We start from the raw sequence: 16,994 nt of genomic DNA on the forward strand, positions 1-16,994 counted from the left end.
TCAAAGCAGCTGCGCAGACTGGCTCAGCAGTATTAGTGAGACTTAAGCGCACTTGTTGAAAGGAGAGTACACCAGGGAGGATGCAGTAAATGCAAACACTTTTTATCTCGGATATATTCACACTCTCATTTACTGAGTAGTCTAGGTTCTTGCTATGCTGATTTCACCACTTTCTAACATTAATGCAAAGCAGTAAGGTTAAAAAAAAAAACCAACAAACCAACCCAAAAGCAACCACAAAACCCTTTCCTGCTTACTGACACCATTGCCTAGCTTCTCTAGTAACCAGTAAGATCTCAATGTCCTTTATGGAAGTCACAACAAAATTCTCCACAAGGCTCAGAAAACTGCAGCTTGGGCAGGACAAGCACTGGGAACAGCACCCAGAGCATGCTCTCCCCAGTCCTCAATTCTGTCCAGTAGCTGATATTATCCTACGTGAACTTTTACAATCATTTGAAAGATCTAGTTGCTTTAAAAGTAAATAAATAAATTAAACGAGATCTTAAGCTTCTAGAAAACTGCTATAACTGCTTTTATAGTCTTTCATAGTCCTGGGGAAAAAACCAGGGTGAACATAAACCAGGTGCACGACAAGACTTATTTTATTGCATCTTCCATTTTATAAAGATATTCATGAACATATAAAAATAAACACTCCACTCCTTTGCAATTAAGTTTCTCTCTGGTTGTAAGTACAGCTATTTTTAGTTTTAATTTGGGGATATCTCCCAGAACTGCAGAGCGTAATCAGCTCCACCATAACCCTGCATCATCATTATCAAATACCAGACTATCTTTGGAAAATACACATTTTACATACTGAAGGTCCCGGCAGCCCTTTTTCAGCTGACTACGTATCAGTTCCTCCAGTTCCCACTTCCAGTAATGCCAAATACTGGCCACTAAGTGGTGCTACAAAGGTTTACTCCAACTGCAGATGTGGCCCACTAAGCCCAAAATTCTGCTTGCCACAGTCAATACTGCTCCCTTGCAAAACAAAGGGGATGAGGAAAGGCGTGCTAATTTCAAGCCCCACTACAAATCTAGGAAATATGCAATGTTTCCCTCAAACGTAAATGCAGGAAAATTTATGAGGAAATCAGATTGGTATTCAAGTTTCTAAGAAGAAATGATAGAAAATGACAAGGAGATAAAAAAAAGTACTTGAAAGCATGCATCTGCCTCCAGCCCAGAGCCTCCTTAATGGTGTCTCCCCATTTGACTGCTTTGGAGGTTTCATATTCATTGTGGTTTAAATTACTTCTCTCTCCACTGAGCTGTACTAGAGCAGGCACAACAGCTTTTTTATGGATCTTGCAGCCACTGAAGAAGATTGTCAGCAATGTTGCAATAATCAAGAATATTATTCAAAAGTAATTGCTAATGTGATAACACCAGCCTGCAGCCATGTCATCCCTACAGTTTTTCAGCTTCTCTGTTGCTGAGTAAATCTCACAGCCTTTGAGACACAGGGCACAGTGTAACAGTACTGCTCTCCCTGTAGGAGTACCCAACAACTTACCAGCCAATGTTGAATTCAACGTGAGCGTCAAAGAATCCGACGACAGGAGAGGTTGCTGCTTTCCAGCCTTGGATTCTGGCTCGAATCAGTCCTTCTCGTTTGTTATTCCGCACTATTTTCACCAGACCTGGGTATCTTTTATTGACATACTGGTCCAGGTTAAATTTTAGCTCAACTGCAGGACAAAAAAAGCCACACAAAAATATTCAGAATGAGAAAAGCTCTGCAACGTTATGTTTTACCTTGATTTATTCTGCAATAGAAAGGGAAAGAAATCCTTAAATATTTCTAAACTGTTAGTCAGTCTCACAGATACAAACCAAGTACTGCGGTTGTGGCATGGACTAGTTCCAGGGGTATCAGCTCAGAGAAATTCTCTACGCATCAGAGCAGTTAATGTTAGACTTGCACAGATTTAATATGGCCTGATGGATTTGAGTATTGTTTTGAAGAGGTAGTTTGTCTAAATGTTTTTAAATAATTACTATTCTAATTCTCTGATGATTTGCACTAGGTTACAGCTGGTATCTGGAGGAACAATTCTGACCTTATAGCAGTGTAACATGGGAGACTGGTGATTTTTTTTTCTGATCTATGCTATTCAGTAAGAGTTTGAAAAAGAACCTCAATGGATTTTTGGTCAAGAGCTAATTCAGATCAGAATTAATTTCCTTTAATTTTAAGGGTTTTCCCTTAAATATAATTAAGACTCCTCAATACCAGGCTTCTTTCCCATTGAACTAAATAGATATTGAAGATTTCAAATAGACTTCTTCTCTTTTGTTCATTTTCAGGCATTCAACCACAGATGGAGCAGAACTCATTCACTCCTTTATTCAGCTTCGTTTCAATAGGCTTATAAACAGGCAAATTACCAAAATGGTCTCTGTATTTTTTTAAATCAATCTAGTTTGGTAATTCATTTACACTGCAACTTACTCATAATGAGGTTTTTACTCAAATATATTTATTAGGAAAACTAGTAGAAGCTTCCAGGACATTAGAAGCCTCATTCTTCTCATCTATATTACACAGTAGAACCATTATCATTGGCATCAAAGACCTGATAAATCTCCAGTTATCTAAAAGAATGACAGAGAAAAGCCATATAAGAGTTCACAGAAACAGCAAGTCCAATTCTTCTCAGTATTACATTGACTCAAACACTTTGCAATCTCACATAATTACTCCATAGGTTACACTGCTGTAGCTGAAAGAATTAGACAAAAAGTTTCTTAAATCTGTAGGTTTTTTAACTTATTTTTGTTTTAGTGATTTGTTCTCTCAACCCTCCTTTCTCTTCAGGGATCTTGAAGAGGAACAGCAACTTAAAACTGAAAGATTTAAAGCTGTTGATCTGTGGAGGAAATACTAAACTTAAGCCTTATTTTAACAAATATGATTTAAGAAGCTGCAACAGTTCTAGAAGTCTAAGGTATAACAACTTAAAACACAACACTGTCACCTTTATCCTAAAAGTTCTTCAAACCCGACCATCCTATGAAACATGTTGATCAATAACACCGTATATGCTCACCAATATTTTGAGTTTTGATCACTGTGACAGAAGTGTTATTTTTATGCTAATGAACTAGATGACCTGAAAGTTGCATGTGCTTTGTGCCCATTCTGTTTCATTCTCATAGTCTAATTTACTCCCTACCTCAAAAGCAACAACAACAAAAAAATAAGACTCAGAATCTGATATTATCAACAACTGTTTAAATCATGAAGAAGCAGAGTGTGCTGCCATATAAAAGAGTAGAAACTATCTTTAAGGAGAATCTGTAGCCCCACTTCTCCTTGGAAGCAGAATTTAAACTTTTAGTTTATTAATGGTGATATTCCTCTGGATCTGAAAATATGGAGAAAAGTGTCATTTCTATATTAAGATTGCCTATACAAATGTCATTCATCCTGTGAGGATTTCAATGAAATCAGCAGGGTTTACCCACCTAATGTTTATTTGCCATACAAATAGTTAATATTTATTCACAGCTTTGTGCAAGTGGCTCAGTCAACCCTCTCATCAACAAACACAAACTCTTGTAAATTCTACTGACTTCAATAGAGGTATATTAATTCACACCAATTTATGATCTAGCTTATTAGCCATAAATCAGTGGTTGCATCTATGACCTTCATCCCCTGGCTGTTCAAATGCAGAATGACTCAATGCTGTTTCATCCCAACATTTTAAAAAAGCATTTCAGCTAGTAGTGACCAAACTGCCTTTGATTTACATTTCACATCCATTAACCACACAGGATACAGTACTTAGAGGAAAAGTTACATGTGTTCACCATTGTCACTGTTGTCATCCACCAGAATGATCTCCTTGAGCAAGTGCGATGGGGTGTGATTCACAACACTGTGCACAGAGCGCAGGATGACAGAGAGCGCCTCGTTTACAAATATGAAGACCACAGAGATCTGCGGCAGGTCATCTGGGTAGGTCATCTGTTTGCACCTGGAGAGAGGAAAGAAAGAATTAAACCCCGAGTAACCACTGGGAGGTAAAATACACTGAAGAGTGTCCTTCCCTCATTGCTCTCCAGCATATAGGGACTTGCAGGCTTTGTTCTTTCTAATCCCAAACAAAGATGTGGTAAAAGCTCAAAAGAAGCAACACAGCTAAGAGCGGCAAACTTTCCATCAACTCAGTGAAAACCAAAGTGCATCTGCATGCACACAGACTTGCAGTGGCCCTCATTCTCTGGAAGGTTAAAAGCATCTCTTGAAAACCAAAGGAATATCCAATGACTTTGCTCAAAAACAACCTGGAGAAGGCCCACAATACTATAGCCTGTCTGTGCTCCCAGGGGAACCATCAGAAGGTCTGCTGTTAACTCACAATTAGATCTCATACTTTTAAAACCAGGACCCACTCAAGTAAATTTTGCATTTGCCACCCTTTCCAATTTTGCCATTTGTGCAGCAATAACAAATGCGTGATGTTTGCTGTACAGACAGGCACTTGCTGAAATATTTGCAAAACAGATCTGCTCCATCGGAGACGTCACCTTGGTAGGCAGCTACATCCTGAAACTCCTTTTGTGCTTGCTCAATGATGCAGATACATTACCATAGACCATTTTGAGAAGCAAAAACGAGGCCTGGAGAAGTCACACGGCACAGAGCAGAGCCTCTGCTTCCCAAGCCCCCAGCCCATGCCCCTCTGTAACACCACACTGCCTCATTTTAGTGGAATTCTCTCCCACTAGCAAAGATGTTAACTTTAAAAAATTACCTATGTGTTCTCACAGTCAAAAGCCATTCAGAATTACCATAGCAATTACTGAACCTGCTCTCTCAAATACTGCTAATGATATCACAGGAAATGACTTTTCCTGCTCTTATCAAACTTTCTGACCCCTTTGCTCATTACTTTGGCATAACAATCTCTTTTTTTACCCACTATCAGCAGTCATGGGGATGGGGAGGGTGACAAATGCTCGACTGTTGGGTAACCTCTGGAAATCAGTTATGAATTCTAGTAAAGTGCAATTATTCATAATTCCTACGCATCCCAGCACTATTTGCTCAGAGATCTGAGCACTTGTCATGGATTACAGTGTTACCATAGCTACTTACTAGCAGCTTGTGGGGGGCCTGTACCGTACAGAGGACCACTGTGTAAGACTTCTGGCTAAGCATCATTCTTACAAAATCTAAAAATAAACCTGGAACAAGGACAGAGATTTACAGGAGGTGTGAATGCTCTGACAGAGACTCCTTTTTTAATTTCTTTTTTGAATATGATTTTCCTCTTGACCACACTAACATATCAAAGAAGTCCATCAGGAATACTTCACAAAGAGGAAGGAGCCATCAGCTAAAAACATGGACCTTGCAAGATTTCCCTTAATGAGGGACAACTTTGATCTGACAGCAATTTGCTTCAGAGCCTCACTTGTATCAGCAGGACTTAGCAAATTGCACCTCAGTAAATGGGACTGGTACCCAAGGAATGGGTACATTGCTGGCAGAAGTGAGGCAGAAGATGAAGCCCACCCCAGGCCATGGATCCTGGTGGGGTCCTGCATCAGCACTCAGAGCTAGCAGGAAAGAAGGGAAGCAAAGAAACCATGTAGTCAAAGTCCGGAGAGAGCAAGGAGACTGTGGCAGAGGGAGAAGAAGTGCAGTGAGAATGAGAGGGCAGTCAAAGTGGCACTTGCAACGCAGAGGGACAAGCAACCAAAGGAAAGGTAGGATGAACACAAATGTCAGAAGCAGAGAGGCATGTGTGGAAGGACCAAAGTAATTTGCCTAGGAAAAGACAGGGAACCACTGAAGTAGCACAAGACCTCAGTGGATTAGGCTGGACTTCCTTTATCTTCTGATCAAAGAATTTTGCTGAACTTTTCTGGAGTAAAAAGTATTTATTTTCTTGGTAAGTGGACTGAAATGCCTGGGCACCCAACTATGTGTTCCTGTCCAGACTGAAAAGTTGAGTGGGACTAATCCCCAGTGCTTTTCCTCCATCCTCCCACTTACATTCCGAGACAATCGGTATTTCTAATTCAAGCTTTAAAACCATCACACCTAAACCATAACCTCCACCTTTGATTTATTTATTCTTCATCATATTAAATCAATGCATTATCCTAAGTGTCACTCCATGATCTCACCGGTTCACAAGTCTTTTCATGCCATGGTTCTCAATGATTACTTACATTGTGGGACATCATGGACTACTTTAGATAAAAGGCTGGTTTGAATTTGTTATCCCATCTGGGTTAAGTTATTCCTATCACTTCTCACTGCAGCCTTCCTTGTGCCACTTCTCCCCTTTCTCTGTTAGCAGGACATAGTTGAAAAACTACATTATGTCTGCATTTGGAAAGAGCACTCCAACCATTACCTATTAGAATATCTTGGGTAACCCCACTGCAGCAGGAACATGCAGATGGGCAAAGGCAAACCTCAGAATTTAGCAGTGGTTTAAAAGCTGTCATAATTTTATTTATTACAGCAAAGATGAAGAACAGCAAAAGAAGCTGTCCAGCTAAGTAGAGTTTTCAAAGTACAGCAGTGATTTAGGAGCTTATTTCCTGCAGACTTCCAGTCAACCTTGAACTTCCAACTTCTTAAGTCACTTCAGAAAATGAGATGGATGTGCTGAGGCAGTCAGGAGAAAGTACTGGTCTACTAACAAACATTTCTGATGATGTCTGAGAGCACGAGCAATCCCAGTCAGGGGGCCTTTCCTTAAAAATCAGTGGGTGCTTAAGTGCTTTGTTGGATTGTCGCCCAAGTGCTTCCCAATGTATTCTGTAATTAGATACCAGCTGCAGCAATTTACAGTTAATACTTCCTTCATTCCAAGAAACTCTAACCAGCAATTGACACTCTGAGCCAAATAGTGACATTAGCAAGTCACATGCAAGGATGTGCTACCATCAAAGCACAACCATGCCCACTGTCACCTTATAACGCCTTTGCAGCTTCATTCTTGGCAGGATGCTGACAACAGACCGAGTGCATTGCAATGGAACATTCAGTCACTTGTGCCTGTATGCAAGGTTGAGAAAGTCAGAGTGTCAGGAGGACACATGAAGTCCTCCTTAGGAGGACTAATATTTTTTTGGAAATGCATTGGTAAGTGTGTCTCTATTCCATAGTTGACCCAGGAGCAAAGGGTACAGAGTCTATGCTGTCAAGAGTAAGCTACTTGATTTCCATCAGCTTGCTTTCTAGGCAGCAACATGACAGGGAACATGCTGTAGACTGTGAACCTTGGGAACTGCCCTTCATTTTGGCCCTCGTGCATGGCAGCAGGAGAGAGGTCATTCCAGAGAAGTTCCAGGAAAAGTAAGGCTATAACAAGAGTATTGACTTTCAATAAGGCATACGCACCCTCTCAGAAAATGGTTGGAGCAGCAGTCTGGAAACAGAGAGAAAGCATTGGGCAAGAAATCCATGAGCTAACGATGGAGGAGCTTAACATGAGACTAGTCACTTTTATTATCTAGTTTGAGAAGAAAAGTAACCAGAAGGTGAAGACATCAAACTGTACAAAAGAGTCCTAGCAAGGCACACCCTTATATGCTTCAACCTGACCACCAACAGGACTTTGCTCATGAAATTAAGAAATCATCCATTTCTGGCAGTCCTGATACTGTGCAGTAAAGTGCCTGAGTGTTTAAGGCAGCCCTTCTCAGGGAGCAGAGGCTTGGCTGCCCTGCTCTGGGAGCCCACAGCACCAGCACTACACCCAGAACTCTGCCAGGGAAGGGAGCTGGGTACCACCATGGTTTCCACTTCTCTGTGCTAGGTCTGATCGCATTATGAACTGTTGCAACTGGGTGCAGGAGGACAACTACAGTAATCAATAGCCAAATCTTGGCCTCATTAACATCTGTCTAACAGTACTAAGTTTGGGAGGAATGTAGAGGATACATTTGACCTCTGTGGTAGCTAACGACGGCCTAAGCCGGCCACGCATAGCTCACCTTTTAATATTACTGTGATTCTAAATCAGTCTTATGAACTGTCATCAAGTCTCACAGCGTACAATCAGCAAAGGACTTCAGGTCTGCATGAGAAGCAATGCCTCTCTCTGGGGCAAATGGGTATGCGGTAGAGAAGCACACCACTGGATGCATTTAGGACTAACGATTCCAAGCAAAGATTGATGGTGCCGTGGCTAAACATTTCCATGGGCCAGCTGAGGATGGATTAGACCTGATATGTGAAACAGCCCTTCAAGCACCTTCATACAACATGCCAAGCATCAAACCTGAGGCATTCTGCTGTTGTCTTGGGAAGAGTCTTTGAGTGTTCTTGCTCTGTATTGGCTACTGCAGAGCTTGGCTGGCAACCCAGAGGTATTTCCTTTCTACGTGACAGAGAGCTTGATCTCAGATCATTTTTCTCTACTCTGAAGATGATTTTCACTCATCCTTTCACTTGCATTGAACCGGTTCCTTAAATGAACATTTCCCAGCCAGCCCCCTGAGTCCAATTGTGAGCACTGTCTATGCAGGCATAAGAAAATAGGTAAGGCTCTTCAGCTGGCAGACCAGAACCTTTGAAAAAAATCATGTACTAAGACAAAAAAGGTTACAGATTAGAAACTGGGACAACAAGAAAACAAAAGCTTCTCAGCTGCACATAGGCTTGCTCATGGCAGTCCTGTGAGCTTGTAGGCAATAAAGGGAAGGAAATTTTCTTTTGTCTGAACCTTCATTCCTTGATAGCTGTATTTATTCTATTTGTATCTGATCCAATGGAAACCTGTGAAGTCCTCTATTTATCAGAGCTGGTCTTACAGTCCATTTCAGTTGCACTATTTTTTTGTGAAGGGCTGACAGTACAGCCATGCAGGTAGTTCAGTGCATTACCAAGGAAAGAAAAATCTTTCCTACTCTCTTTCACCTGCTGTCTCTCCTGTCTGCATACTTGCTAAACTCCAAAAATGAGTTTTGCTTGCAGACCTTAATATACTGAGTTTGGAAATGGATTAGGCCATGCATTTAGAGATTTCTGACAGCTTTACCCTTCAGGAAGAAATGCAAACAAAATTAAAGCTTCTTCATGAATCTTTAAAGTATTTAATACAAGATATGTTTTTCCAATGAACCACTGGGATGGAGATGACTGTGGACTTGTCTCCTTCACAAACTTGATGAAATTGCCGGGCACGAAGAAACCTCCCCTGCAGTTCTAGCACAAAAAAGCCCCAACATGCTCCATACCTTGAAAGCCGCAGAATGGTCTTTGTTCATGTTTTATAGCCACAGCAGGGGAAAGAGGTGTAACAGCACTTCATTGGGTACATTATCAATGCAAGGACAAAGATAAATATTTAAAAGATTATCGAATCCTTGCTCATTGATGCTAACAAATACTACTTTTAATCACCAGGTCAATGTGTGTTTTGAACGCAGTTAAACCAAAGACTCAGAGTAATCTTACATACACGGTTACCTTTTAGTACCTAAATGCTGCTGTGACTTCTGTAGGCAGATGATTTACAACAAATAAATCACTAAATTTCGTGGCTGGTTCAATGCCTGATTTCTTTCACCAGAGAACCACTGAGGCTTTGCAGTTAGTGCTAGATGTAACAGTAACTTTTCAGATGCAGAAATAAACTAGCATTCCATTCTTGTTCTGCATTGGCACAACAGTGAAAATGTGACAAGCTGCAAACATTTCCTTCCCCAGCATGGGATTCAACTGCTGACCAGTCTGCAGCAAAAGCAACGACAGGCTACAAAACTGATTAGCTTCATGGATCATGAATCTGTCAGGCAGAGGGCTCCAACTCCTTCCTAATTAATTCTCCTTCTCAATAGAAGGTGTTAACTGTATTATGCCATAAACATTCTCTTTCTATTAAGCATGGATTTTTCTGCCTTATCCAAAAGGAAAAAAAAACCCTACCAGAAAAGTTTTTAGTTCAAGACTTGCTCTTACCTTCTCCTCCTGTTTTGCAGCTCAAGGACAGCATTCGCTAAGAATCATGTCATATAAATACTCAAAACTGTGAACAAGGGAGCAGTGGTACAGAACACTAATGGTCTATGTATCTTGAGAGAAGCAGCCCGTTGTATTTACAACTAAGGTAAAAAGAGAAGTGACAGTTGCTTTCAGAAAAAGCCTAGAAACTATGATGATACCAAAAGATACCTTTTTACCACGGTTATTTCTTCACAGTCTATGTTGCTTTCTGGAACAGCCTCCACTTTGATTTATCATATGGAAGAAAAATCAACACCTGCTCCTTTTTCCTGAATTTATTTGGGGAAGTGCAGATACAAGATACAGTGCAATTCTTGTTGGTGTTGTAAGTTTAGTAGTCTAGGCAGCTCCAAAAAAACACCAACACTGATGAACAAAGGATTTGGTGGGTGAATTTCCTGCCCTGAGTGACAGCTAAAAAAATTGGGCTAGTTCTCCCTCTGCCTCTGCAAGTACTGTAACACTCCTATCAGTATTTGGACATTCAGCATTAACACTGACTTCCTGCATCCACCTGTTTTTTGGGTCCTCAGCAAAGAAACTATTTGCCAAAGCATCAAAAGCCAATTTTGAGCTGTACTGCCTGATTCTTCTTGAAAGAACAAACTGAACGACAGTTTTTCAAGAACTGTATGTAATGCCGAAGAACCGACTGCCCTTTCTATTGCTCGAGAGATCATCTTCACAGTATGCGTTACTTAAAACACTCCTCTGTAAGGACTTTACAGTCTCTAAATGGTCAGCTTCCCTGAATAACTTCTACCCGACTTCAGCTGCTCCCTTGGCCACACTCCATGCAGCATGTTCTCAGCAGTTATCCCTGAAGAAGATATTCATTAAAATAAAGACACCTCCTCAACTGTTCCTGAGTACAAACTGTGTCTGTTCCTCCTCCCACAGTGTTTCAGTGCTTCATATTAAAGGGGAGTCAGGAGAAGTCAACGAAAATAATCTGTCCTCCAGCTTTTCTGGTACACAGTGATGTCGACGGTCATTTTCAGGATTATAATAAACTGAGATCTCAAATCTACTCCATACTGTGGGAATTCTCAGCAGCTTTTTTTGCTTGGCCCCTTGACACATTTTTCTTTATTTTGCATCCAAAAGTCTAAGGAAGAAGTCACCTACATTCATCAGAAAGAAATCAATCTGTGCTAATCTCAAACACTTCCTGTATCAAGGAAAAGTGTCCTTTTGTATCAGCCAGAAACCAATGATTCCAGTATGCCATGAGTTTACCAGCACACATCTGGTAAATTCCCCACATTCCCAGGCTGAACAATCGGACTTCATGCCTGTAGGATTTGCAGAATGAAGAACAGCAGCAGGCTCTTTAAAATAAACGTCTTTTATACCTTTGGACTCTCTCTCTTCTCTGTCCTATTTCCTACAGAAAAGACCAAATTTCCAGGAATTTCCATCCTGTAATACTTCCATGAAGGAGAGTGCCCTTTCAAGCTGGGACATGGGCAGTTCCACAGGTAGGGTAAAGCTCCTGATGAAGTTGCAATAATCCACATGGGACAAGAGCTTCCTGAGAATCAGACATTCATTTTTGTCCTTTTACCTTTCTTTTTAAATTCCAGGCCAGTACAACCAGGACTAATTTCTCCGTGCAAAAAACACAGCACGTGTTTGTATCTTTTGGGTTTTATCACACCTGCGGCTATATTTGGCTTAATTCCTCCCATCCCTATGACAAATTATTTTATGTGTATGGTAGAAAGCCCTGAGAACTGTCAATCAGTGACTGATAGCACAATATATATGCATAGTTAACACATGCAGCATTAAGATGGCCCCCCCTGTAAAGAATATTAACCCTTAAATTTAAGATTATTAGACTCTTCAAAAGTAGCTGCCAGTCACTTAAAATAAGAGGTCTTGTATTTCAGTGAGCTATTTCTGACTTTCCTCAGGCAAATAATACCAGAAACATGCCATCATGTCTAACAGTCATATTGATTTATACATATAAAAATGCTAAAACTAGTTCCAATCACTTTTAAAACAAGCCCCTTTATTAACATGAAAAATGGCTAAAAGCTCATGCTCAGATCATTCTGTAGTAAAAAGTATTTGCCTTTTTTTGGTAACTTAACTTGAGTCACTAATATGTTTTGAAATACCATCTGTAAAAAATTTCCACTCTATCCCCTAGTGTGCCCATTCAGATCTGCCTATGGCTGTATGCATGCTGCATCATAAAGCATTAGGCTGATTGGAAGTTAATGGAGAAGCTGAAATCTGCTTTCAACTGCTTTTCAAAATCCCCAAAGAAAATGTATCCCCCATGAGACTGTCTTTTTAATGGTGCTGCACTTTAAATTTAAGGAAGAGCCCAACTAAATGCCAAATGACATGTATTTTGCCTAATTTTAGGTGATTAAACACTAATGGCTTATTTAGATTTGTCAAGTGATTCTCAAGATTTCTGAAAGATCCTAGTCCCTGTTCCAATCAGATTTTTAGCTTGCATCCTTTAAAAGTAAAAACTAGACAAGAGTTGTCTTAAAAAAAATACACGTAAAGATGATCTTGCAAAATTCTTCTTTGAGACTGGAGAGCTCTTTGAACTTGAAGTTAAGTGAAATACAAACATCAGTGAAACCAATGAAGTGATACTAAATAAAGACAAAACTAAAGGCATTTTGACAATTCACAATAGCAGTGCTTTGATTCGAAGTTCTTACTAGCAAAATATATTCAGAAAACACTACCTTTTGTGCAACTTTTTGAAACTTAATTCTGGGAACTATGCTGTCTATGGAGGAGAGAGAAAATACTCTCATCTCAGTGCTTTGCCTAAACCCAGACCTCATGTTTCAAATAGGGAAAGTTCACAATGAGCCATTCAAGAAGCCAGAAAATGTTTTCTAGGGTGCATTCACAAAATTGGCTGCTACCCTGTGGCACCACTTCTTGTTCCTGCCACCAAGGGTCATTGCTCTCCAGCTAGCAATGTGAAGTCAGCTATTTAGCTGCATTTCCAACAGTGATTTCTAGCAGATTTCCCATTAAGAAGTACTCTTCCACTCAAGGTGATGCATCAAGATCCCAAAAAAGGACCTTTATGGCAAAGGAAGAATTAATCCCAGCATGTCTGCAGGGAATAAGAAGGTAACAGCCCAGATATCCAAAAGTGGACTACCTATCTTAAGATACCACCTTCTCTGAAATGTCTCTCCCATTGTACTCCAAGTCTATGCCAGACGTAAGGGAAAAATAGTGGAGTGGATGAAATCAAAGGAATAATTTTCAATAAATAATGTATAAGAGTAAACTCACAATTTTCCATTTGCACAGAACAGCTTGCTGTACCCTTGAAGCTATTTGTTATTCAGATAATAACATGTAAATACAGAAAGTTATCCTTGACTATTAAAAAAATTTACTGCAAGTATTTAATATTAAAAATTCAAGGTACTTTTGTTTAATTTTGACTATCTCAATCCCTCAGCTGATGCTGTTTGTGCGGGACAGAGGCTGAGTTCCACAGTGTTATCTAGAAATGTAGGGCAATAAAAAAGTTTTCAAGGTAACTGCTGCAGAGCTCTTCACGGATTTCATTACAGGTTTGCTGTCACGTTGCAGTGTGGTAGTAAGGAGGAGGATAGCGGAATGCAATCATTTTCCACTATTACTTCAGCTAACAATGTTTTTTATGGTCTCGGGAGGACATACAACAATGTTTGGCAAACAATCCTTTCTGTAATGGGCTCCAGTGCGTTTCACAGGAGACCAGCTTTAATCTCTGGTCAAATCTAGTTATGCAGCAGAATGTTTCTTTGTACCTATGTACAAATACAGGACACTTGGAGGAGTAAACAAACAAATGGGAGTAAACTGAGTAAAAAACCCTGAGTAAACCTATCCCCTCACTGCCTCCAAAAACCATAATTAGAAGCTCTTTATTTTGCCTCGTCCCAGCAGTTACAAAGCTGGTCATAGCCCAGAAAGATAATGCTTCCCTGGTAATCACAGCACTTGATGTGCTGAGGTGATGCAGAAGCCGATTGGACTAACCAGCAATGGCCTTGAAGTGTTTGAACAGTAGTCACAGGGTTTTTCCTCTTGCTTTAAATGATCAATTTCTATCATACTGAAAACAGACCAAGTTTATGGTATGTGGGAAGAATTATGGTTCAAATAGAGCAGTGTTCCAAGAACAAATGCATAGAGAACATTGATTTAGCACTGAAAATGGGAGCATTAAATCCATGATGTTTAGATGCTTTATGTGGGATTGAGCAGAGAGCCTGGTGGTAGTAGCAGCATGTTTATAAAAAGGCATGTCTCTGAGTCAAGCAGTGAGGACAAATGAAGGTGCATGCGCCGTATGTAGTTCCCTCGGTAGACAGGGGTAGGAAACTGCCTGACAAACTAAGCCTCTTTAACAACAGATGATGGAGCACACCCAAAGACCTCAATGAACTCTGGATCAGGACTCTGCAGGATAATTTACTGGGCAAAACCAGCTTCGTGAAAACCCAAGAGCAGTCAAGTCCTGAAGTGCAGATAGGACTTTACTCCTCTCTCCATCCTTCCCAGTGATAGTTGCAGGATTGTTCTTTGTGTATTATAGCTACTTTATGAAATGTCCTATTCAAGTAAAGCAGTTAAGCATGTCTGAACTTCACTGGGGTCACTCATACTCTTAAAACGAGGAGCATATTTAAGTGCTTCATTGGACTGGAGCCTAATTGCACTTTTATAGCTTTTGCTTAAATTAGAGGCTAGCTAGAGGTGAATAGCACAGTATTCAACAATTTCATGCAATTAGAAGTTAACTGTTAACAACAGCTTCTTACCTTCTAATTATTTTGGGCTCTTAGGAAACTCTTGCATTTTAATTTAATTTTGGTTACAGTTAGAAATAAAAACATTTTTTAAAAATCCAGCCACCTTTACTGTCTAGCACAAAGCTAACATATAGGCCACACACTTCATAGCAGCAAAACACTTCAACTTCAGAAAAACAGGTCAGCATATGCTTAGTCTTCACTCAGGTTGACAGAAACGAGGCACATATCCTAGACCAGGCGACGTACTTAAGTATGATCGTGAATTTGAGCGGGCCAAGGCCACACACTAGTCTCTTCCTGACTCTGAGAAGCTATGGCCATTGTCACACTTCAACGTTCAGGCACTGCTCTTGCCTCAGTCTGCCTGCTAAGAACCGATTTCCTTTTTCACTTTATGTTGTCTGGTGTTTTTTCCTACTTGCCCATAGACATTTTGAAGTCACATCCTCAGTGTTTGCAGATTGAAATTAATTTGTCATCAGAAAGAAACCCAGAAGTGAGTGCTCTGCACTGGGGGAACAGATTATTCCCATTAACCGTCTGCCCAGCAGACTGAGGCTGTGTGCACAACCATGCCCTTCTTCATCCCTCATCTATAGGCAGCCACATTCACCCTGTTTCATCCAGACTATTTGCTCAAACCTGTACTTAGAAAAACTTTCCCCCCACTGCTTCCAGAGATTCACCAGATCTGTCAGGCAAAGGAGTCGACTGCTCCTCTGTGAGCAAACAGAACACAAATTCCCTGTCTCTTGGGTACACGTGGGTTAATAACACCAAGGCAATAAGCCAATGAACTAGCTGTAGGTCATGCATTTGTTTTCAGGCAGTGTAGAAAATACAAGAGCAAAGCTTCAATGTCATTTTTATCTTGAGTTTAATGTAAACTGCACCATGGCCCTCTGGGAGAACTGTGTCCTAATGAAACATCCACAGAGGGGATGAAAGTTTACCCCAGTTGTTGAAAGAGACAACTGTTCACTTTGTGGATGGAAATAACTAAAATTTATGCCTTTTCCTCTGGAATTTTAGGGGTACAGTCTAACTTAGCAACGGCACCCAAGGGTATTTTAGTGCACTGCTTTAATTATTATTGCTGCTATTAATAGTCTACCATTAGTCAAGTCTGAACTACCGTCTGCCAGAGAGGTGTGTTTCATACTACCCTAGAGGCTAGCCCAGTGCTAGGTCATTCCGAAGACAAAATACATAAATGCAGACTAACAAAAATCTGGGAGCGTAGAATAAATAACATACTCATCCCTTGGAGCAAAGAAGAAAATAAACTAATTAAGGAACTATTTGACAACCTGAAGGCATCTCACACAGGTAAAATGCAACTCCGGAGGGCTTAGTTTCTAGAAGCTGAGAAACAAGAAGCTTTGCGCATAAGCAATACACAGAGATGAAATCTCCTGTAATTTTAAGATGCCTAATGCCTCACTGATAAATCCTGCCACACCACCACCACCAAAAATTGTATGTGCACTTCTTAGACCAAGGGGATTTGGATTTTGCCTGATGTCTGCATGACAATTATCCCCATTTTCTCTGTTGAATTCAGGCACATAAGGAGACGTGTATTTGTGCCGGGTAGCCAGCTCTGCTGTTCTCCATTGTCATTGCTTAAGTGATCCCTACACAATATATCAGCTAGATCATAATTCTCTACAAGAAACAGGTAATAATGTTGCCTCCTCTTCTGTCACTACTGTTAACCTTCTGCTGACCAAGGGTCTTCCAGCTTTCTTTCTGGAGAGGGGAGATAAGAAACACTGATTTGGAGTATTTTCCAAGCATTATTTTCATGTATACGCTAATCTGTACACCAAAGGTGGTCACAATAACATACAGAGGATTCTTAACTTAAGAAATTGCAGCCCATACCAAGTTTCTTTGCAAAGAGTAACTTTGCTTCAGATATTCATGAATTATAGACTTAGGCTAGTCATCTTTCTAAGACAGAGCATTTACTTGCACACTGAAAAAAAGTAATACTAGAAACACAGAGCACGCCGTGTGTTTCCCCAGTGACCCTGCCTGTACAATACTTCAGCTAGTTAAAAGCTTCATCACAAGTTCTGTGTGAAAAATGAGTTTCCTCAGTGCTCACAAGACTATTCCTCTCAATGCACAGAATCGTCAAGAACCACAGAGATCAGGAATCTGGTTTTGCACCACAGTTTACACCCTGA

The 16,994-nt window shown here is 40.4% G+C and overlaps 1 protein-coding gene across 1 annotated transcript in view; it reads right to left on the minus strand.

The window, feature by feature from the left end:
- Positions 1-16,994, minus strand: part of GALNT9 (polypeptide N-acetylgalactosaminyltransferase 9) — a 162,050-nt gene that overhangs the window by 102,937 nt on the left and 42,119 nt on the right. Inside the window, exons 3-4 of the mRNA XM_049806990.1 lie at positions 3,829-3,995; positions 1,526-1,700 (exon numbers count right to left, since the gene is read on the minus strand). Of these exons, the coding sequence (XP_049662947.1) occupies positions 1,526-1,700; positions 3,829-3,995 (342 nt within the window). The remainder of the gene's footprint in view (positions 1-1,525; positions 1,701-3,828; positions 3,996-16,994) is intronic.

This window comes from Accipiter gentilis, chromosome 7 (assembly GCF_929443795.1).
Source record: "Accipiter gentilis chromosome 7, bAccGen1.1, whole genome shotgun sequence".
NCBI lineage: Eukaryota > Metazoa > Chordata > Aves > Accipitriformes > Accipitridae > Astur > Astur gentilis.